Source organism: Centruroides sculpturatus, unplaced genomic scaffold (genome assembly GCF_000671375.1).
Source record: "Centruroides sculpturatus isolate CEXI.00-Female unplaced genomic scaffold, Cexi_2.0 scaffold1, whole genome shotgun sequence".
Lineage (NCBI taxonomy): Eukaryota > Metazoa > Arthropoda > Arachnida > Scorpiones > Buthidae > Centruroides > Centruroides sculpturatus.
Genome location: NW_019384326.1, coordinates 2,507,789 through 2,533,515, shown reverse-complemented (window position 1 = coordinate 2,533,515; position 25,727 = coordinate 2,507,789). Strand labels below are relative to the sequence as shown.

The 25,727-nt window shown below is 33.7% G+C and overlaps 1 protein-coding gene across 2 annotated transcripts in view; it reads left to right on the top strand.

Annotated features, from left to right (window-relative positions):
• LOC111628099 (spermatogenesis-associated protein 5-like protein 1) overlaps positions 1-25,727 on the top strand; it is a 43,749-nt gene that overhangs the window by 12,267 nt on the left and 5,755 nt on the right. For both annotated transcript variants that reach the window (XM_023371825.1, XM_023371831.1), the window contains exons 2-9: positions 8,615-8,815; positions 10,801-10,941; positions 16,540-16,749; positions 16,818-16,962; positions 17,028-17,092; positions 24,774-24,908; positions 24,972-25,094; positions 25,164-25,363. In XM_023371825.1, coding sequence (XP_023227593.1) covers positions 8,615-8,815; positions 10,801-10,941; positions 16,540-16,749; positions 16,818-16,962; positions 17,028-17,092; positions 24,774-24,908; positions 24,972-25,094; positions 25,164-25,346 — 1,203 coding nt within the window. In that variant the 3' untranslated portion in view covers positions 25,347-25,363. The remainder of the gene's footprint in view (positions 1-8,614; positions 8,816-10,800; positions 10,942-16,539; positions 16,750-16,817; positions 16,963-17,027; positions 17,093-24,773; positions 24,909-24,971; positions 25,095-25,163; positions 25,364-25,727) is intronic.

Sequence of the window (25,727 nt, the reverse complement as noted above, 5' to 3'; positions counted from 1 at the left end):
TGAACTGTTATTTACGATATTTGTAATCATTTTTGTTTAATCACTTTATTTCGACTTTTTTTGCTAATTATGTTTTCGCTCGAACTTCGTTAAAATCTTAACTGTACCCCGAACAACGACCGAAGTTGTAGGAAGAAATTCGCCTATTTTACCGATCTAGGTATCGCCCTTTTTCAAATTTTAATATCGACTCGAAATAATTTAAAAAGACAAATTACAATAAAACGGTTTATTATCTAACTATCAGAAATTTCCCAACATGCCAAGGAAGAGAGGAAGGAGCAATTAAATAATTAAAATTATAAAGGATTTAAAAATATATATATAAATGGGGAATATCGCGCTTTTGACAATCGCTGCAAGTGTGTGGGCTAAATTTGGAGAATCCGTGCTTCTCGCATGGACAACTGTATGTGGCCAGCTCACGCGTCGGAAAACCTTCCGAATTATTCGTGTACGCACCAGACGAAAAAACAAAAAATATCGTGTATCCACGAGCACTCCAATAAATAAATAGAATTGAAACGACACTTTGAAATGTTTTCCCGATGAAAACGAATAATAATAATATATTTCAATAAAAATGATAAAATGAAAATTTAATTTTATTATAACGAGTTTGCTTGAATTTCATCTCTTCTGAGATCGCAGCAATGCGCGACGGGTAAGCTAGTTTGTAATAAATATTTCTTAGATCCCATTTTTTAAATTTCTTAGTTTGTTACACATCTGTTTGAATATTAAATGGCATCACCGTATCTAGAGTATCTTAGGTCTGCCTTATGCTCTTTTATCCCACGTTTTAATATTCTACTAGTTAAATCAATTACATGGGATTGAGTATACAATACCTACTGTTTCCATTTTATGTAGGTCAAATTTTTCTATTTAGTTTAAGTTAGTCTCTTTTTTAAACTTTCTTGTGAGAGAATCAAAAATTTTATTAAATCTATTAGAATTTTTAAAAAATTTTTCGTATAAGCCTTTTACATAAGGAAACCCGAAATATTTCCCATTCTTTTGTATTCTATGTTATGCATAGTACACTCACTGCCAAAAGTTAAGCACGGAGCAGAAAATGTTCATGTCCGGAAAGCAATCTGCATTTGACAGGCTGCAATTCACTGCAGAGGTAGGTGGAAGCATGCAAATATGTTACGTTACTATCAATCAAGGTTACGTGTCACGAAATATGCAAAACAGGCAGTCGTATAAGAAGCCAGCCTTCTGAAGTGTGAGAGGAGTTGCATGTAAGTGCCGAGAAAAAGTGTGGAGAACTGTTGTACAATTACTGTGCATGACTGACGTGTTTCTATGACTTCCAGAAGACGAATAACAGACAGTGAGCGCTGGCAGTGTGTGGGATGCCTTGAAACAGGACAATCAATCACAGATGTTGCTCTTTTCTTCAGCGTTCATCATTCCGTCATTTCACGGTTATGAAAACAATTCCAAACAAGCCAAACAGTTGTCCGAAGACCTGTGGCCGGTCACCCAAGAGTTACGACCCCTGCAGAAGATCGCTATATTGCTCTTGTAGCCAAGCGGAATCGAAGAGCAACCTCTACACGTGTGACATCGATGGTTGCAGCAGCCATTGGTAAAACGATATCTGCTACTACTGTGCGCCAAAGGCTACACATGAACGGACTGTACGCCCAGGTACCACGAGTTTGTGTTCCACTATCCGTCCAATCCAGAGGCACACGATTAAAGTGGTGTCGGCAACATGTGAATTGGACTGTGTCTGATTGGGACAACGTTATGTTCACGGATGAGTTGCGATTTCCCCTGGAGCCAGATGACAAACGTGTAAGAGCGTGGAGAAAAAAAGGCACACGCAATCGACCCCAGAACATCATCGAGCATCACGCATTCCGAGGTAGAAGCATTATTGTGTGGGCAGGCATTTCATTGGGATATCGCACCGACCTGCACATGTATCGAGGGGGTTCTGTGATGGCTGTCCGGTATTGGGATGAAGTCCTCGAACCCACTGTGAAATTGTATGCTGCAGCAGTTGGTCCTGCTTTTGTTTTAATGGATGATAACGCACGACCCCATAGAGCTGCCTTCGTCGACGACTACCTCGAGAGTGAAGGAATAGCGCGTATGGATTGGCCGGCGTATTCGCCAGACCTCAATACCATTGAGAATCTTTGGGGTACCCTCGGCCGTGCTGTGTGTGCATGTTTCCCACCCCCTGCCACTCTCACATAGTTGCAAACTGCTCTACAGGAGGAATGGCACTTATTTGACTCTGGAGTAATTGATCACCTCATGGTAGGCATGGTTACATGCTGTAAACTTTGTGTAAGGATAAGGGGTGACCATTTACCCTACTAATGTCGGTTTTGTTTGTTTGTTTTGGATTTAAACATCGTTTTGTTAATGATTCCAATATGATTTTATCTTATACTTTATGAAAATTCAATATTGTTTTCATTTTTCTATGTAACTCTCTGTGTTGTTTCATGCATAAACATATTTGCTACTGTCCTGCTGCATTTTGTGTCAATCACATCTGTATTTGTCGATTTTTTCGCAGTTTATTGCTCCGTGCTTAACTTTTGGCAGTGAGTGTATTTCTTAATGTAATACATTGAAAAAAGAAAGCTATCAGGATAATCATTTAAATACATTTTAAAGCTTTTTAATGCAGTAATTAAAAGAAAACAGGATGTTCTACAACACATCTTTTTATTCTCCTTATTAACCCATTCTATTTTATATAATTTGGTACATATGAATGATAATTACTTTATGTATAACATTCTTTCTCATTTCAATATGTAACTGGTGCAAACAACATTATTTTTATGAACTGGATATTCAGTGCTTTTTAGAGGTGGCTATCTCTGTTAAAATTTACTCTTCAGCATAACATTTGCTGGTTAAAACCCCTATGAAAGATTTAGGGATGGTAAAAATATCTATGTGATAATGATTTAAAATTGTTGGTTTTAAACAAAGACAAACAGTTTGTATTATGCAGGAACATAGGCTTCATATGTAGCTTATGATGTTGCAATTTCAATTCAGTAATTATAACAATAAAATTGATTATTATCGTGTTTCCCTGAAAATAAGACTGGATCTTATATTAATTTTTGCTCTAAAAGATACATTAGGTTATATTTTCAGGGGATATCTTGTCCAAAGGTGCTTACTGGGTATTTACAAATACTTAATTATAATTTATATTGTTATTTATTTTAAGTATTAATGTCAATAATAATATTTATTTATATTTAATTATATATTAATATTATTATTTTATAATTTGACATCCATCATGGGTTGCAACGAATGTATTAAATATGACCTTCGTGGCTTTATGATGCCTTACTTCTGTATATTTAATCTGTCACTTTTCCTGAACCTTTTGGATTATTTCTGCTCGATTCCATTCTACTGTTTTGGAATCTGAGTTTGCTACTGCATAGTCCACTAAGGCTGTAACCTGCTGCTCCTTCTGAATGTTATCTTTATGTTCCTTAATTTTATGTTTTACTGATTTTCTAATAGCTCCTATAAAGCACAAGTCATTCTGCCTTTTGCTGTCTTTTACTGGTATTCTGTACATGTCAGGGATGCTTGTCTGGTCAAAAGCCTCTGTCATTCCTTATTCTTGCATCCTGTATATAGTGGGGTTACTCTTAAATATGATTTTCTTGTTAACAGCAATTCCATTTTCTCTGTAGACATTATGGAGGGGTGCCACGTATTCCACAACAGCATATCTGTTCTGATTGTCTTGTCTTCTCATCTCTCTATCTTCTGTTCTCCAGTTTGTCAATCCTTTATTATTTTGTGCTTCACCCCAAATGTACCATCTCTTTGATGTATTCTACACTCACTGGCTAATGAATTAGAAACCCATGCATATTAAGTAAATGTAATTTTGTAGCTTATATGCAAAACACTTGAGTCATGTGTTTATAAGCTCCTATTTAAGAATACTGTTGGTCAGTATAGTCATTAAGTTTATGAAAATGGGAAAAGCGAAGGACTTAACAGAGTTTCAGAAAGAGCTGATTGTGGGTGTCTGTCTTGCTGGAGCCACGATATCAAGAACCGTAGAGCTGACTGGTTTTTCCAAAGGTGAGATATCCTGATTGTTCAATTGGTGAAAAAATAGTTCTCAGTCTATGTCTAAAAGAAGTAACTGTGACTCCAAAACAGTTAATGAGGAGCACGACTGACATCATCTGAAAAGGCTAGTGTGGAAGAAAGGACTTCCTCTGTGCAGCAATTGATGGAAGAATTTAATGAATCCTATCCTCGACCCATATCTATCTGAACTACATGCAGGGAACTGAAAAGTACAGGTATGAACAGTCAGGGAGGCCTATACAAAAACCACTGATTTCTGCAAAGAACTGGAAACTTTGTCTACAGTGGTGCCAAGAGCACCGTGTTTAAACATCCGAGGACTGGAAAAAAGTAATGTGGTCAGATGAATCACGGTACATTTTATTCTGTACTGACGGTAGACAGAGGGTTTGGAGGGAGCTCCCCGAAGCAATGGACCCTACCTGCCTCATTAATATGACTTAAGGTTCTGCTAGGAGTATTATGGTATGGGGCATGTTCTGTTGGGATGGAACTGGTCTGCTGATATTCCTGGAAGGTTGGGTGACTTCCAACGAGTACCTGAACATTGTTGCTGATCAAGTTCATCCTGCAATGTTGCATTTTCCTGCACGTGACAGCTCTTTCTTTGATGACAATGCTACTGTCCATCATACAAAAATTGTTCAGCAGGGATCAGCGAGCACGAAGATGACTTTCGCCACCCACCCTGGTCACCACAGAGCCCAGATCTTAACATATGAGAACATATTGATCCCATTGAGAACATATGGGACATATTAGAATGACAGATCCGCCAGCAAAGTCCACTTCTGTCAAATCTATGCAAACTAAAGGAAAGTCTAGTGAATGCCTAGTGTGATTGGACTTAGAAGCACTTCAGCACCTTGTAGAATCTATGCCAAATCAAGTAAATGATGTGATTTGAGCTAAAGGTTGTCCAATAAAATATTAAACTGCTGTTTCTAATTCATTGGCCAGTGAGTGTAGTTTCCTTATCCTGTCCTGTACATTAGTGCAATAAGAATAAGTTCGTTTTATAAGAGCCCTGAATGCTGCTAATCTATAGCTTACTGGATCATGTGAGATCCACTGTGTAAACAGGAAAGCAACAATGCTGTGCACTTTCTTAACATCTCGATCACATTAAAGAGCAGTGTAAACACAGATATTTATAAGCCAAACAACCCAATATTTATACCATGGGCTCACATCGCCCAATAGTAAGCTATAGATTAGTGGCATTCATAGATCTTACAGAAATTACAAAGCTGTCACTTATTCTGTAAACCATTACAGAATAAGTGGCAGCTTTGTTCTATTTAAATTGTAAAATTCAAATATCTCCCGAAGGAGGTCTATTAAGAAGACCAAAAATGTTAGATTAATAAATATTTACTTCATAGTAAATGGCTTTGTTTTTGTGGTTAATGCTAGTGCAGTTACAGAAAGGATTAAACTAGTCTTAATTAGTGATGTGCCGGGTATCCGTATCCATGGATATCCGAGGGAAAAAAGATTCATATCTGTATCCGTTACTTTTTAGTGGATCTTTAACAGATCTTTTATCTTAATGAATTTCATTACTTATATGAAATTTTAAAGATAGGTAGCAATAAAATACTAATAACTTCAATTCAAATTACTTTTTATTTCTTAAAATCACATATTTGGCACATTCATATTGCAAAAATTTTATCATGCAAAATTCATTTACTATCGTAAAATATTTCCACATTACACTACTCAGGAACTTTTTTGTCGACATTGTTTTTATTTTAATTTAACTCAACACTCTCCAAACGTAAACGTTATGGAAACGTAATCTATGCTATCCCGTGTCGCACTAAACTATAAACAAAAACACGTGCAGTTCAAGTCAAAACACGTCGCGTTACTAACGCAAAGCGTCAACTATCGGTCCAAGGTCACACGCTGACTGAGTACGAAACTTGAAATCTGTATCAGCGGATCTAGACACTAATGATCCATATCCGTATCCGCGGATATACATTTTTAACGGTCCGGCACATAACTAGTCTTAATGATAACCCAAAATAATTCAGCAGATAAGGTTTATGTTTGTAAATTGATTTAGGCTGGTTGACATTATTTCAAAAACTTAACTTCTAACTCTAATTCTCGATTCTTGGTTGCGAGCACAGTCGTTAGTGGTGTACTTGATTAGAGAAATCATTAGAAAGATATGTAAATATCTAGATCATTTTATACAATTGAGTCTTTTTTTCCTATCGTTTTAAACATATCCAAAGCCAAAATATATATCGAAACTGCTGGATTTTATTACAGGGTTATTTTTAAACCGATTAGATATTAATCACAAACAAATTTGGCACTAGAGGTAATAAGAGGCTGTTACTGTCTCTTGATAACTTAATGATTAACCAATGATTAGTTTTAATTTTGGCACTAGAAGATGATGATACCGTCTACCTCTAGTGCCAAATTTGTTTGTAATTAATTTCTAATCAGCTTAAAATAGCTTGGTAATATAATCCGGCAATTCTGACGCATACTTTGACTTTAACTAAATCCAGGCTTATTGTTTTTGTTAGTAAATATATCTGAGCATAATCTTTATTTATATAACTGATATTGTAATAAACATTTACAAGAGTTGCATAAATGTAGTGCCATACATTAAGTACTAAAAATGATGAAGTATACTATTACATTCTTCATTATGTTTGTATACTTAATGACATTTAAAAGCAACAAGTGAAATCATAGGTATCTTAGTCATAACCAAAGCATTGTGTCATTTCTAATAAAATAAAATGCTGCTGTTTTAGTAGACTTTGAAATATATTTTAAAACATTTATTAAGGTTGATTAATGAAGTTAATGCTTAATTTTCTTCTTCTTCTGGTACCATATCTTCTAAGGACATCAGCAATCACTCTGCCCGACGTTTGCCATTCTAAATAAATAAACTTTTATCATTCAAATTCACTGTCATAGATTATGTTCAGGTTTTAATTACACAAGAGTTTATTAAATAAATTCAATAACTATTAACTTGATTTTTTTATAAAACCTTTCCATATTTTAAATTTTTAGAAGCTACTCTAGAAAATTATTCATGTCAGTTGAATCAAGAGTGTTCTATTTTAAGTAATAGTTGAGTAATTTGAAATCTTAAACATATGCAAATTTAACGAATTTTATTGTTATTTATTAGTAATAATAATAATAATAATAATAATGTTTTATAGCTTCCTCAGTTTTCGTTTCTACTTATGCTTCATCTATAAGATGGCGCATAAAAATAGAACACATAAAACCCACAACTTGGCATTAGTCAATGCAGATTTCGATAAGATGAATGAGTCACATACAGATGTCGTAAGAGTTAATGGCTCGAAAATAACAGGGTTTCATCAAATGATCTCGTATAAGTAGGTCAATATGTATTCATTCATCATACTTGTATACCATTTTGTAATTTTTTTGTTTTTTAAATTGTGAATTCATGCAATAAAATATTATTTGATAGAATTCAAGTTGTATAGTATTTATAAAAGGCCATTATCTAATTATTCTCGGTATTGTTTTTTGTTTATATAAATATTTATTTATTTATGGTTGAAACTTTTGCTTCCAAGAAATTGGCTTGTTTTAATTACTATATTAGAGTGCTTGTTTGTTGTTTTGATTCGATATTAACATGTTAAAATATGTCAGTAGCAGAATTATATTTACTGGTATTATTTATCATTATCTAATAGAAAAATACTTAATTTCGAGTAATTGGTATCTGTTGCGTACAAAATAATGTTTAGATATTATAAAACGTGTATTTATCATTCAAAATTAATAAAATAATTTTATTAGATTCGGTTCAAACAAAAATTGTTTAGAAGACTCTAGTGCTTTCAGACTAGGAATCAAGAGAAAAATAAAGATTGAGAGAACATGCCAGATTATTACTAATAGCATCCCACACTGGAGGAAATATAAATAAAGCAAGAGAACATCCTTATGACTGTCTCTTATATTTTAAATTATCACATTCCATCATATGTTCTATTCTGGTAGTTGGTGTAATGGTGATGTCGTGCTTTAGGAGCTTTTGGCCATTTCTAGTAAAGTGGAATTTAGCATTGTTTTGAGAAATAGCTCTGTTTTTCACTTTTAAATTTTACCCCATTTTTGAAGGTCTTCAAAATTCCAGAAGGCTGATTTTAGGGGGCTATTTCTCTCAAAGGTCACATATAGATCATTGGTTCCTATTTTACTCCTTTGGCCATGGTCTGCAGCTCCGATAAAGTCCTGACCACCTCATTCAGAGTTGCAATATAACCCACATTGAAGATTTATAGAGAGTAAAAACAAGATATTTTATTACAACTTAAGTTCTTAAATTAATAAATTTATTTATTATGTAATTATTTTCTAAATTATTAAATATTATTAATTAATCTATATACTATTTTTCAGCAAAATTCGCAAATCTCTTTTGTTAAAGATCAAAATTTAAATTGATGATTATTTGCAGATTTTGATAGGAGTTCCCGATCATTCTCAACGTGTCAAAATATTGGAATCTCTCACCGAGTCACTTGTTCTCTCCAAAGATGTCAATTTTAGTACGATTGCGGACAGAACTCCTGGTTATGTTGGAGCAGATTTGAATCTTATAATTAAAGAAGCTGCTTTGAATGTTTACAGGAAGATAATAAAAGGAATCATTAATGAGGTATTTGACATAAGTTGTCAGTCATATATTGAAAAACACTGTGTTGTTATATTCAAATTTAGATGATTATTACAGTTTAATGTGCAAAAAATGTAATGTTTTATTTACCATTCAGCAGAAGGACAGCTTTAGGGTCTTTAGAAAATTTATCAGGGGCACATTTACATGCCCCCTGATAAATTTTGATCTCAACTTATCTCTCAAGGAGAAATGAATTTGAAAAATGCTATATCTCAACTCGTAATTAATAAAATTAAGCTTGGTACAGTAATTTTATTATGTTCTGGGGTAGTTAATCAAAAGAAATACAAAAAAAACAACATTTTAATCAGCAATTGCTTGTTGTTCCCTTAACATCTCCATTATGATCTCAATAGAACCTGTAATCTCAGGAAGCCCTTGGTAAGAAATTGCAGATTCTAGACACATATCTTCTTCCTCTTGTAAGTAAATTTTATTTAAAAAATTAAAGAAAAGAATATGATAAATTATATAGTTTAATGTAAATATATTATATAATTTTAGAATTTTTTGTTGGCTAAATGGCTTCACGGTAAGGTATAGTAGCATAGTATCACGAGGGATGCAAGTTTAAATCCAATTCAGATTCCCATAATTTATTATGCACAGTATGGTTGGAGCATCATTTTCCATGCCTCATTCAAGCTGGTTGACTTTACTATCATATAGTCTAAATGTGCAAGTAACTTGAATTTATTAAAAATTTTTATACTCCAAAATTGTTATAGATTATATGTTATAACTTCATTAAGAAAATTTTTGTATGCTCATACAGTATAATAGGGAACAATACATTATTTATCATTATTGATACTGTGGTCCAAGGTGTTGTTCTGTGTTTCTAGATTGTGAGTTTGCATCTTGCTTCAAGTATTAAAGTTTATATTCATTACTTTTTAATGAAGAATTGCTGTTTACAAGTTTCACTCAGCATTGCATATAATTAAATTGATAAAAATAAAAATAAATACTTTTTACCACAGATTAGATTTCATATTAATATTCTAGACATTCTAGATGAAGTTCAAATCAAAGTTTCCTATAACATATACACATTCTTCCAAAAAGAATGTTACCATTTTAAATTATTGTAATTATGTTAATTATTATCCAAGAATATTATAATGTACATGTCAAACTTGAACAGCTTTCCAATGTTTTAATTTGCCCGTTACAATTTCCCAATGCATTCAAATTGTGTCAAACAGTACATATCTAACCAATACTCAAATTCTTCCTACACTTACTACAGCATATCCATTGTCACATTGCAGTCACAATTCTACTCTCCTGCAGATGACGAGTTATTCCGAACATCACACAAAATGTCTCTGTTGCAAAATTCCTAGAGATGCTCGAATGCAGATGGGAGATGAAATTCGGACAGTTACGCTATCAATTAGTATATATTACGTACTTCTCAGGTAATAATTACAATAATTTAAAATGGTAGCATTAAGTTTTGAAGATCCTATATTAATAGAAACATCTGAGATTAGAGGGCTTTAATTATATTGAGCATTGTTATAGGTGGAAAACTATAGGCACTAAAAAGACCTTTTATTATGCCCATCAAGGTTTAGGCCAGACTCATAATAGAGGTGGTTAGAGGGGAAAGGATCCAATATATCCATGTAGACCTACTTCTGAAAATTTCTGACATGACCCAAACTTGAATTTTGATCCTAAGAATGGCAGGATCATGCCTTTACCACTCAGTCATCAAAAATTAGGCTTTAGTGATCAATATGCTGACGATCACGCCAAAATACTATATTGTAAAAAGAGAAGACACTACGATTAAAAAGTACTAGCAATTAAAAAAAAAACGCACACGTAACGCCGACCTCAGTGTCTTCTCTTTTTACAAAATTAGGCTTTGTTTTAGATTGTAAAAAAATATTTGATAGACATTTAATTATTTCAGTTTTGTCAATAAATTCATTATTAATAATTTTTTCTAGGCTAAAATTTCTATGGAAGATCTACAGTATGCTCTAACTGTGGTAAAAGCCTCCACTCAAAAAGGGTGCATTTGGCACATCGATGTCAGTCCCGTCCACTGGGATGACATTGGTGGAATGGAAAAAGAAAGAATTAAGATGGTAGGAAATTCTTATTATTTTTTAAAGCATTTTATGGTAATTATTAATTTATATTAATAATACTATGGTAAACAATTATTACACTATATACATATAGTAAAATTTTTTATTTGTTTAATAGCAATTCATTTATAAGCCTTCAGGGCTAAAGACTAAATTTGTTAAGGATGATAACATTATAAAATAATTTGAGCAAATTTTAATAAGTCATTAGTTTGAGATTTCATATATACACTAGCTCACAAAAGTATCTGGACAGAAGAAATAAATAAAACAAAATATTTTATACTGTTAAGAACGAGTTGGGCTTCCTTTTGCTCTGATGACAACTAGGCATCGATTCATCCAAATTTTTATAATAGTTTTGTCTATTAAATTCAAAACTCTGATTATGATTTAAACTTTTAAGATCAGTTTTGTTTGTTATTGATTCTGTTCTGATTGTTCGTTCAATGCAATCTTATAAATGCTCAATTGGGTCAAGGTTGGATGATTGTGGAGGCCAAGGAAGCACTTTTATACAGTGCACATTAAGGAATTGATTTTCGAAGTTTGCTTTGGATCATTGTCATGCTGGAAAACAAACCCTTACCCTGATTTTAATTTTCTTACCAGTTCATAAGCATTATTATTAAAAATATTTTTATACACATACTAATTATTCCGTCAACAAATTGCAGAATTTTGGCACTATTTCCAGACATACAACTCCAAATAGCACTAAACTGTCTCTGCATTTGGAATGATTTTACATTTACATTATTTTAGAACAATATTACATTTTCTTTAAAAATATTTGATAACCCCCTTAGAAAGGAGGGGCGGCAAAAATCATAACACAGTGCAAAACACGACGTCGTCATGGCACTTCAAATGGTTTCGTTTTATTTACTTTTATTCTTAATTGTACACTTTATTTAGTATATTATGATTTTTTTAATTTATATTCAATTTTATTTGTAACTTAATCAATAATCCCATTAATATTTTTAAAGAAAATGTAATATTGTTCTAAAATAATGTAAATGTAAAATCATTCTAAAATTAACAAAATTTCTTTTAACATGTTAACCGCCATCCAATGCGCAGCAGTTGTACTAATTAGGGCCGTACAGAGCCATACGATGGCCGGCGGTCAGAGCCAACTTTATAGATGTGCGTGAGAGGCCACCACTAGGATGTAAAACAATGTCTTACGAAGCCAGGATAATTTAAACTTGAGTGAAACTACATTGGTTATAGCGACGTCGGATGGTCAGATGGCTCTGTACGGCCCTAATCAGTACGACTGCCGGCGCTTTGGATGACAGTTAATGTGTTAAAAAAACCCGATGAAGCCGGAAACGTTAGTTTGATTAAAGAGTAATTTACTGGAAAAGTACATAAGGTAATTTGTGTCTCTAGTTACTGTCTAGTTCCAGCTTATGCCAGTATTGATACTTCACATTCTACAGAAGCCTCAACTTCAAGGTTAGGAACAATTATTCGTGGGTTTTTCATCACTTTCCCAACAATGACATGTTTCTGTCTTGAAGTAAATATTTCGGGAGTCTGGTTTGAGCCTTATTAACTGCACTATTTGTTGTAAGGAATGTCATAATGGTATCTTGAATTGTGGATTTTGGAATGTGAAACTTTCAAGAATTTGCACAGATTTCACCTTTTGCTATTCCTTAATAATGAATCCTTTAATAATAATGGTTAATTTGTTTGTTTTCATTGTTTGCAATGACAAAATAAAACAATTCAAGTACGAAACAAATACTTTAACTCATTTGTTGAGGCAAATTGTTGTAAACATGTTTTTAAGCAAATGATCTGGCATTTTCTATCATTCATTTCCTCTGATACTTTTGTATATTTACATTTTGTAAAACAACTATAAATTGTCAGAAAACTATGTTTATTAGAGTAAACTTTAAATATCAAGTCTCTGAAGATAATCAGAAAGACTTGAAAATGCTTGGATTTTAAATATTTCAAACTTCACTTCAATAAACCGTTAATTTTTTTTACAATTGGAGTTTTTTAAAGGCATGTCTATAAATGGTTTGCTTTATTAAAGTCATAAACATTATAACCTATTAAGCACAAAATTGCTATAAAGAACTTATCATACATGAACACTTCTTTTGATGGAAAAAATAGACTTTATTTTTTATTTATTGCTAATAAAGTCAACTTTTTCAATCAAAAAAAGTGTTTCTGTACGATAAGTTCTCTAGAATTAAGCACAAAATTGCTATAAAGAACATAAGAGAGAACAAATATCCTATATTTCAACATAATCATAACCTATATTTCAACATAATCATAACCTATATTTACAACCTATCAAGCACTTTCAGGCCGATCAAGTCATCTTTCAGGGAGTATACTGTAAGGAAACTTCTTAAAATATAAAAATTAAAGCTTTTAAATATACTATAATGTTCAAAGCATTATATTCTGAAAAGAAGACAATTTCTATCAAGTTTCCTGCTAGAAACAGATTTTTAGGATGAAGATAAAGAAAAGTTTTTGGGATTTTTGTAAAGTTAGAATGGATGTCAGTGCTCTCTGAGTTGAAGGGGATCATACAGACTATTATGTGTAATAAGAAAGAGTTGGATGATTTTTTTTTTTTAATTGTTAAACCTGACAATGCTGGTCACTCTGCATAAAGGATGATGTGGTCTCTAAGATGAACTTTCTGGCAGACTTCTGGCAAGAAATGATGATAGAAATTATCCACTTTAATCAGATAGCTTTTCAGTCATTGTGATACATTCAAAAGCTTTCATTTTGTGTTCTAAGAAGTAATTATTGGTAATATATTTTTCCTGAAGATGAATTAATCAGTCCAGAAGTACTTGGAAATCTTAATTTTCTGCTTTATTCGTGGTATATTATGTTCTTCGTATCTGAAAACCTCTTCCGGTTTCCTGACTTATAGTAAAATTTAACATAGAAAATCACTCTGTTCCAAAATTTATTCAATTCGGGTAGGTTCTGTTTTAGACAGGAATATGGCCACCGAAATACGGCGATACGTAGTCGAGAAGTACTTTCATTGCTCTACTAATCCCCAGATTTCTGCTTATGGAGTCAGATGAAGGGTGAGGTTTACTGTATACATGTCAGAAACTATTCACTCACATTACAAGTGCTGTTATCCAAATCAAGGAATGCTGGGATGACTTCTAATGAGTAATTTGTCATGTTCTTACAAGTGCATTGATATGGATGGTAAAATTTTTGAAAAAACCTGTTATAATACTTAACAGGCTTTATATGAGAGCACTTTTCTAATCCCGTGGTAAGCACAGGTACATTACTGTATGACATTCTTAACCTATCTTCTTCAAGCTTTGTAAAATTCTTTTAAAAATTTCTGAGAGATGATGGCATCACTGTCTAGCTTCAGGCCAAATTGCACTAATTAATTAATTAAAAATCATATAAATATAACTTTAAAAAACCAACAAAATTTTATTTATGTGGGTTCACCACTGATTTTATGGTACTCGATGGTCCAGCCTCTCTTTTAACTGAAAAGAATTACAATAGGGTGCTAGAAATTCCTGTTGCTGCCAGATTTATACATTGAATACCACAGTTACTTTGTATATAATACATGTTTGTTTGAATTGTTTACGTTGCAGTTGTTGGTAACACTTCTACTCTGTACAGTGTTTTTGCTTATTTTACTTACTTTTAATCCAAATATGTAAGTATCACAAGTTGATAACAGTTTCTAGCAGTTCATACTACTATAAAAACATGCAAGTTATATAATTAGTGGTCTGGGATGTATTGTTTAGTTGTTATAATAACAACAACAACCTTGGCTGATCTGGCAAGCATACTAGAAAACTGGTGGTTGACCTGCATTTAGTTTTAATAAAGTTACTAATCTTAATGCTTCTGAAAATGTTTTAAATGGATCAAGACTTGAAAATGCTCACCATCTTCAATGCATTGCCCTGCTACATGTACAGGGTGTCCAAAAAATTATGTTATAGTGAGAAACTTGTGAAGACATTAAAATTATATGTGTGGCATTGCATACGAAACCCATAAATCGTATGTCCCGCATTTCCACTTTGCAGTAGATGACGTTACTGCTTGCTCACAGACATTGTGGTTTTTGGACTACAGGTTTGAAAGACTTTTTTTGCCAATTGCTTGAAATTGACAAAGAAATCTTCCTCGGAATCTGGCTCACTAGGTCTCTCGACGTCATGTCTCCAGATTTTGGACTTCTGGGAGATATTTCCAGCATTTGCTGTAGGAGAAATTGCAATGTCATATAAAACTTCACTCTTAATAAAGCATTACTTAAATCTTTTCTACCATGCAGTAACTTTTTGGACATCTTGTATATACAGTAGAATCTCCACAATCTTGCCTTACACATATCTGCAGTTTGGAATTTTTATATTCATGAAGCACAATTTACTTATTTATGGAAAGATTAACAAAAGTAATGAAATAATGTATAGGGAGACAGTTAAATGATTTTCAATGCTTTTTCCCTTAAATGCACTCTACTCCAGTTTGCGGCATTGACCGTTGCATTGAGCTACGGTACTGCCTCATACTTCCTTGCACTATTTTAGCTTATATACTTATGCAGATAATAAATGTATTTTATATTAGAATGGATTGTATATACCGATATTTTATTTTATAAGAGGATTTTATTTAGTTTATCATTTAGCCTTTCAAATCAACAATGGCATATAAACAAAGAAGATTCTAATGGCAAAATATTGAAAAGGCCAAAGAAAGTAATGCTGCTAAGACATAATTAGAGTGTAGATTGCTTGTGGAGAAGACAATTGGCAGCTATAGTTGCTTGCTCCTTTGTCGTAAACGAATCAAATCATACACTAAGAAAAAAGAGAAATTAGAAATGTGAGAGCATTTTCCTCCTAATAAGCATAAATTGTAAAGAATATCAGAGATCCACTGACCGAAAAAACAAAAATTCTTAAGCATTGGTATCGAAGGTCACTCACAGAAGGATGTTGCTTCGAGCGATTTTAATATCCATAAAAACGCAAAGTGTAAAACTTCACCAAAATGGTATTCTGGTAAAAATGTTCTGGAATACATTCTATAGCAACCCGACCTTTCTTTTTAGAATACTTGATCATTGTAGAATGCATTCTGAAACGCAAAAGCAGATAAAAGACGACCGTTTCGATAGACTGTTTTTGGTCTTTTAAAAACTAAACTGCCTATTTCATCATTTTGGTGCAAGTACTAGTCTAAATCAACTATGTTTAAATTCACTTAATACTTCTAAAGGATGGTTTCAAAAATTTAAGGAATGTTCTAATACTGTAAAAGATTATAGGCATAGTGTTGTGTGTTTTGTTTTCCGGAAACTGTTGCATAACTTCCAAAGAACGGATGAAAACTAGAAGCTTTTTACAAATAAATAATTATGTGCAATCTTTAATAATCACTTTGTTATATTTCTCCTTTCTGTATTTGCTCCTTTGTACAGAATATAATGACATGAATACAGCAATTCTGCTATACTAGAATAATAATTTTGAAATTATACTATGCTTAAAAACTAATAATAGTTTTATTTTATGTGGCTAGCACATTGAATGGCCTCTGTTGTATCCCGACTCTTTTAAGAGATTAAATATACCGCAGCCAAAAGGTATATTGTTGTTTGGACCTCCCGGATGTTGTAAGACTACCCTAATAAGAGCAGCGGCCACTTCCTGTAATGCTACTTTCTTGGCTGTCAGTTCTGCACAGATCTATTCTCCGTTTGTTGGAGATTCAGAGAGAGCTATAAGGGAGGTTAGTATGAAACTGTTGTCTATTCGAACTTTTGATTTGATTCCTCATGAAAATTGAACTGTCTTTAGATATTTCATCGGGCTCGACTGGGAGCTCCCTCCATGATATTTTTTGACGAGATCGATGCTCTGGTTGGAAAGCGTGGGTTTGGTGCAAGTCGAGACGTACAAGAGAAAGTTTTATCTACTCTACTTAATGAAATGGATGGCATCGGTAAGTGTCTTTGTTTTTGTATCGTAAGATCTTTGATATTAAACATTTTGATATTAATTTCGTAGGAACTAAATCAAGTGAAATTCAAGGATCAAAGATATTAGAAGGAGAAGATTATAAATCTGAAAAGGTAAAGTTGATATATTTGCAACTCATGTTAGTATATAAGAATGGAAATTAAACAATTCAGTATAATAATAATAATAATAATAATAACTCTCTCGCCAGTCATAACCTTGCTGTGGTGAGGGAGCTCAGTAATTCTGATGAATCACAGAGCTACGCCAGCTGGAGCATCTGCTCTTGGTAGGGTCACCCATGCCAGTGAGGTCTGTGGGGAGAAATGAAGCCAAGAGTGACTGAACCCATATCTGTGGAGATCTAACCACAGTGATATCACGATCCAAGTGTAACACCAGCTTGGATGTTGCTCGGGTTAACGAGGTCTGTGCTCGTGAGTTAGGCAGAGATTCATGCTTGAAAAATTTGTCACAAACTCCCATGGCCACCAGTAATGAAAGTGGCACTGGTCCAAGTATGGCTACTCCAATGCCCACATTAGTTTTGGGAAACCAGCCTAATTTTTTCTGTGTCTTGTTTCTGAGGTAAACCATACCAAGAGATGAAATGGACATTGGAAATGAACAAGTTTATTGTCCGTACTTACTTCACCATCATAAAACTTGAAACTGACAAGACAGCATAAAGACATCAGTTACATCATTTGTTTTCACAACATTAACCTCATCTCGCTGTGGAAAGGGATCAAAGAGAACAATTATACATAACAATTTTATACCACAAACAAAGCTAGAACATATCAAACAACAAATTACAAACAATTACACCAACAAACAAATACTCCCAACATCAACAACAATCACATTATTCATCAGACTCATTACATTATCCATTCTACTGTAAAGTACTATATTATTTTTCTGCCTTTCCAACGATTATCGACAAGACTTTGTGCTGGAAATAGCCATTACCTAACGGGTACTTCAAGCGGATTCGCGTTAATGTGCCAGGCCTGGACTTTAAGCGTGCACCAAATTAAAGAATGACAAAGTTAGTCAAAAACAATCCAATATTTAATAAAAATTTTAGTAATAACTATATACAAAATTTAGTAAAAATCAAATAAAAATTTATTCAACATAAATCAATAAGAATCAACCCGACAAAACTCAAATCAATCTACAGGTAGCCCTTGGTTTACGCCGGTTCAATTTACGCTGATTCACAATAATGCCACTGCGCAATTCGCCGTTTCGAGGTGTAATTTCCTGATTTTCCCTATGCTAGACTGATTTTCATTTCAGTGTTGACGTATTTACCGAGTTGCGACATTGTACATTGGTTAAAACAAAGATTTTTATTAAATATATTTATTTTTTCTGTTTAATATTATTGGGTATGTATACATTTGCATTAAATTAATATTAAAATACTAAACGTTTAGGTACCCACGAGTCAAGATATTAAACTTAATAGTCCAATAAATGGCGTCCAAATCCATAGCGCCAATGAATATATCCCGTATCAGTTCGTTCAGGAAAACACCTTACGACGCAATAGCACTTCTGGCGATCACAAATTATCATTAGTGAGACAAATCTACTTCTCGTTGGCCAGACGATATTTATCTCTCCTTAGCCACCTTGAATTTTCCTGCTCAAACTGACCTTATATATGCGCTACGGCGACCGGTGGTCAACCAATCAGTGTCTTCGCTCGTCCGTAGCTCTACGTCGGGTTAACGTATCCTTTCAACTAAGGAAAGTTTGACGGATGAAGTTTGTGAATTAGACAATGTTGGGAGCGAAGTGCAAATGTAAAAAGGAGCATCATATTCGACCATATTCCGAAATTCTTAATGAAAGAAATCAAAAATGTAAACAATTAAAGATGAATCTTTTTTCCGAAAAATGTAAGAAATTCGAAACTAAAATTTTTAAATAAAAACATTTTACTTTATTTTATGATAAAATACATTTTAAAAATTAAAAAATTATATGTATTTTGTATTATATTGTATTAATAAACAAAAATATTAGCTTATTTTTCATTTATGTAGAACCTAACCCTATACCTCATTGTAAATATGGGTTCGTTTTACGCCGATTCGATTTGCACCGGCTTTTGTAGGAATGGAACTGCGGCGTAAACCGAGGGCTACCTGTATTTTCTAACTTAACTCTATTCCCCTTTGGAATTCGACAAAAAATTCAGACTTAACTTATGTACAATAATTTTTATGAATTAAAGGTCCTAATCGTCACCTCAATATACTAGGAACCCTTTTCCTCAACTCTCAAGACTTTCTCTAATCTTCGATCCACAAATCGAATAACTTCAAAATTGCCTTGGAACTACTTTATCCTATCAGACCCTTTCTCTCATTTGCTACTACGAAGCTCACCACACTCGTTGCTAACAGAAGCTCACCTCGGTCATCTTCATTTGAGGTTCGGTCTTTATACTGTGAGGTGACGTCACAATTCTGAGTGAGATCACTCCCCTCATTTTCATACTTATTGCTAACAATAAACTTTCCTGTTTGCCTGGCAGCCTATTTTCCGACAATACTCACTAACCTTTTACATTATTCTTTTTGACAATTTTCGGGATGTTTTATTCCTTAAGGTTTAGCAAGTTCCTAAGTTTGTGCTTGTGGGGTCTCCCCCTTTTTCTCGGTGTGGACTTACTTTTTTCCGCTTAGGTCGCGAGTTTTATCTACGGTGTTTTTCTCTCGTCGGTAAGTTGGTTTCGCTTCTGTTTTTAAGTTTCTAAGGTGAGTGGTGAGGAAACCTTCGTCCTAACAAAATATAAGCCCCAAACAAAAATAGAATAAAAGCAAAAATAAAAGTAACTAAAAATAACGCTCGGACTTGGTCCCTTACACTACATGCACTGACAATACTGTTCCTACCACCACTATTTTCGATGATGCTGACAATATTAATACTTCTTCGTTACCTGAAATAGATTCAGGTTTAATTCATACTCACTCTCTCCTTTTCCAAGAAGCACTCAGTAAATTTATAGACACTGATCCTGCACACCAGCCATGCATTCCCAAAATCAACACTTCTAAACCAGCAGGGAAAACACTACATTATGGTAAACACTTACATATTACCAGATTGTACTCATTCTATTTCTACACTCTCGGACATCTACACAAGTCTATGCTGGTGTAGTCACAGTAGTGACCTACCATGGACTAAAACTACACCGACAAACAGAAGCACACAAATCAAAACCCTTTAGAAGTCTGCTTGGCAAAGAAGAATAGAAACACAAATAAATAATATTAGACAGCAGCTAGGCAGGCTGACACAATTTTATTTTTTATTTTAACAAAAGACAACAGCGGTACACAAAGTGTTTAGCCAGTGGAAGAATGGGAAGAGGAGAAGGGTGAGGAGGTAGAAAGAAGAGAAAGGAAGGCTGACACAATATGCTAATAACAAATTAATGAAATAACTAAAAAAATTTTCAAGAAAATTAAAACACACACCAAGCATAAACAACACAATGTCCACATTGCAGAATACATCGACATGTTTAATTTCCATTCTACTGAAGCAAAAACTTATGGCCAAAGCACAGCAACTCAAATGATACAAAATTTGTTCTGTATGAAAACAAAAACTCTTTGATAGGCAAATTAATACCAAATCTAGTACTGATTCCCAACACAATGGCATGCCAACTGAAGAAGAATTCACAAATTATTGGTCTTGCGCAATGCTGAAGCAGACCAGATCAAAGAGGAGAGAAAAGACATGTAGGATACACCTATTATGAATCGTGTAGAAATAAATACACAAGACATCCATTGCGCACTGCAGAAAGCAGACAACTGGACAACACCTGGTGTAGGTGACATTCACAATTTCTGGTACAAAAAATTCACATCCCTGCAACAGGAACTGGCTAAACATTTAACTCATATCAACAACAATCCAAAAGACATGCCAAATTTTCTCATGTAGGACATCACTTACATGAAACCAACAAACAACAACACCAAAGACCCTGCACAGTACAGACTAATTACATGTCTTCCAAAACTCTGCAAGGCAAAAGGTAAGAATTTTGTAAACAAAATATACAATTATATTAATGAACACGACATTCTTACAGAACAACAAAAAGGCTGCTGTAGAAATCACAAAGATTGCAAATAACAACTACTCATCGACTCTGTTATTATATGGCAAGTTCATAAGCAACACACTTGGCATATATTGATTATAGAAAAGCATTTGACAGTGTCCTACACACTTGGCTGCTGCACACACTTCACATTTACAAAATTCATCCCCAACTCATTAGTTTCCTTGGTTTTACCATGTTTCACTGGGGAACAACATTGTATCATCACCTCCATAATACTCACGTAAAAACAAATCAAATATACATTAAGTGAGGAATTTTTAAGGAGACTCCTTGAGTTCTCCTTGGTTCTGCCTTGCACTTAACCCTTTATCTAACACATTGAACAAAACACAATATGATCACAATATCACACACAACAGAAAAACAAAAACACTGTCACATTATCACACCTTACATACATGTATGATATCAAACTTTACACACTACTATTAAAGCTATTAATATATATGTTGTTCCTGTATTCACTTATTCTTTTGGAGTTATACACTGGACATGTACAGATCTTGAGCAACTCCAAAGGAAAACAAGAACACTTACTAAACATAAACATTATCATCCAAAATCATCATAGAAAAACTAACTCTTCCTTGTAAAGAAGGTGGCCGTGACCCGACTAATATAATCAACCTGCACTACAAACAAATTCTGACACTGCGGGTAAAACAAGAAACACAAAAATTATGCCAAGCTATAACTCTGGCAGACAGTAACCATAAACCTTTAAACTTACACTCTGAGCAATTGGACATAGCTCAATACATAAATAACATAGAAACCACTAAGCAGTCATGGGTCCAAAAAGCACTTCATGGCAGGCAAGCCTATGACCTAGCTCAGGACTATGTTGACGAAACTGAATCAAACTGCTGGACAACTAGGGGCTGTCTGTTTGAAGAGACCAAGGGATTTACGATTGCCATTCAAGATCAAGTCATAAACACTGAAAACTAGAAAACGCATCACTAACAAATGACATGCAGAAAATGCCATATTCTGCCAGAAACAAAACAACATATAACTTCTGGTTGCAAGCTCTTAGCACAAACAGACTATTTACGTAGGCATAATCAAATTAAATATAATACACCAAGAGCTTGCACACAAACACAGATTATTAAACACCCAGGTACCGTACTACAAATATACTCCACAGGCAGTATTAGAAAATGGCGCACACAAAATATACTACGACAGAGCCATAATCACAGATTGTTTCATCGCATTTAGGTGTGTTATTAGTACTGCATGTAATCTGTTCTGGTATTTGAATGTCAATCTTTGTTTTATCTGTGCATGCTCTGTAAGTTTGGCCTGTTGGAATCTTAAATATTTGTAAAACAATTCATCGCAATAGACACAACATCACTCTTATTGACAAATACAATAAGATCTGGGATCAAATCTGGACAGGTCAAAACCTCCAGGGGTTTTTCTGGGGTAGTCCATCTGGATACGTTGGGCTCTGTCCCTTGCCACTCAGCCAAATCCATAATAGGCTTGCCAAAAAGGCCCTCTTAGTTCCCACAGTGCAGAATAAGTTAAAAATGAAGAAAAAATCCTCGCAGCCATTAGATTCTTCATACTTACTTGTGGATCCAAATCCCTCATAATTTATTGTGGGTAGAATAGTTGGGGCATCGATCCCTATTCCTCGTTCTTTCTACTTGACCCCATTACGGGTTAGATCCACCTAAAATGGCTTAATTGTGTCCAGTAGCATATTTTAATATTCTAGTTAATCTATCAGTTAATCAAATTAAGCAGAAATTTGGGTAAAATTGGTTGTTTGAATTACTGGACAAAGTGAATCATACTCCCTTTGAAATTTATTTATTTTTAGTTTAAATTTAGATAATTTTACATTAGCATATATCATATTTAAAGAGAGAAAGTAGCATACAGTTAACCGATTTATAATTTTATAAATTCCTGATACATGGGTGAAATTGTCAACTGTTTCCACACTTCAAGTGACATTTGCATTTAGAGGGCAGGGTCTAACTATGTTTTTATGGCATCTAAGTGTGGAATGCTTACAAATTTGAAGTGATCAAAGGAGTGGAAAAGAAAATTTGATATTGCAATCTTTATGCGAAATTCTGGTATCTCATTTTGTTGCACTCTTCATCATCGATTGGTTGAAATCTGGTGAGAAGTTTTTAAATATTAATTTGTAGCCCTACTTACTAAATTGAATGTCAAAATCATTCAATAGCTCTCTTTGCGTTTAGCGTAAATCATGCTTTACTAATACAACTAGAAACTAGGCATCTCGAACGTTGCCGACTAATTCTGTCCACTTTTCAATATCGGGAAGAGAAACAAAGAAAATGTGGATTTATTTTAATTCGACTAAACATGGTGCCTTATACTTTAAAAATGCACATTCCTCTAAATTGATGTTTCTCGACCTTTTTTATCTCGAGGCACACTAGAACCCATAATTAAATTTCCACGGCACAAAATCACGTGATTTAAAGTTCTGTCTATAAACATTCTATCGCCATATTACTGGCCACTTAACCTAATTCTTTGTGAATTAAATAAAACAGTACTGTTCCTTAAAATAGCAGCATTCATTTTTATAAGAAAAACAATTAACATTAAGTCTTAATTTACATTTAAAAGCGGGACATTTTGCACATTTCTAAAGGCAATTATCACACCACGATAATTACCTTTAAAAACCTGCAAAATGTCCTGCTATTTCCAAGCTAAAATAACTTGAACTAAATATGGATAAGTATAGATAATTTTTGATTTAAATTAATTTCCATTAAAAAATATTTTTAACAATGGAGGGAGCCACCATCTACTTAAATTTTGTACTGGATGGAACCATCATATATTTATTAATTAAATATAAAACAAAAGGGTCAACGTGCAAATCTAATGCCACAAACATTAATAAGAAATTATTTATTTTCTTATTGCAAAAATATTTTAAGAAATTTAAATAAAGTGTATTTAGTGATTTTCCCACTAGAGGGAGCCAGTTTTCTTAATATAGAATGAAAAATCCAAAGATGTTCCCGTTTCAATTCAATGTGATATCAGCTTTCCTCAGAAAAGCACTTTCTTCCGGATAATGTGCTGCACCGGGAAGAATGTGTCGTCGAAGAATGGTTCCGCAAATGCGTCATTTACTTACTTTCGTCGTCCTGTGCGGTCTCAGATTTTAAGCATTGTCGAGTCGAAAGTTACATTTGTAAACACAATTGTATTTCCATAAAATATGTGACTACGCGTCATTGTTGCACGTGCTCATCGGAATGTTCTGCGAGAATGTGCTGTGCCAAACGTAGGTTATTCCAACTTATACAGGTTTTACTGTATATGATTATAATAGTCATTTGTACTTACCTACAACTATTATAATTGCATATATAGTTGAGAAACTATTGATGCCAAACTGGGAAATCTCCCCTGCCTCTCATGTTTCCGTTAAAATAAATTTTCGACTTGTTTTTGTCCATTTTGATTGTTACGCCTTGAGCTTTCGGTTGAGAAACAACAATGAAATATATACTTGATTTTGAACGCATGGAATATGTTTACTCTAAAAAAAACAGTGTGGATAAGTCTTACACCTTGTTAACTTTTGTTTCTTCTTAATTTAGGAAGAGTTAGAAGCAAGGAATAATGCTCGAGTAATCGTGGTGGCCGCCACAAATCGACCCGACATGCTGGACGAGGCAGTCCTCCGTCCTGGACGATTCGATGTCATTCTGGGCATTCCTCCACCAGACGAAAAGGTGAATTCCGTCGTTGAAAGTCATTGAAACGTGGATTAGTCAATTATAATAATATAATTACAGGCCAGGGAATCCATTCTTAGAGTCCTGACCAAAAAAATGCCGCTGGAAGACGTCAATCTAAAAGAGATAGCTTCAAGAACGGAAATGTTTTCAGGTGCAGATTTGGGAAATTTGTGTAGGGAGGTAAGTGGTGATGCAAATTGAAGTTTTTATATGTCAAAACTTTTAAAAATGTAAATTTCATTATCTTAGGCTCTGTTTGGTGCCATCAGGAAAAATGGTGTTGAAGTGACCAGTGTACAGATGGACGACTTTTTAACGGCACTTGAAAATGTAAAGCCGTCCCTCGACCAACAACAATTGGAGGAATTTAGAAAAATGGCAAGAAGATACGATTGTGCCGGGTTGGTCGATATTTTGAGAGAAAAGTTTTGATCTCTGGCAATTCAAAGGTATTTTTATGTAGAATAATTGTTTAAATTATTTTAAATTTCATTGGATTGAGTAGATATTTCTTAATTATCAAAATGGTGTACTGTACATCAAAATATCATATCATTTTATATAATGTACATCATTATATAAAATATACTGACACTCAAATTTCTTTGGAAATTGAATGTGTGGAGAGTATTTTTGCTTGAAGCGCAACAATTTCAAAAATATCATTTTGTCAATTGTATACATTTTACACATAAAATTCTATTCTGGAAAAGACTTATCAGAATTATGGTGGCAACCTACCACTGCAAGGATCCTGGGATCTGGAATCCGGTTGTGTCAAAAAATCCCTGGGATGTTTTTGGGGTGGTCTGT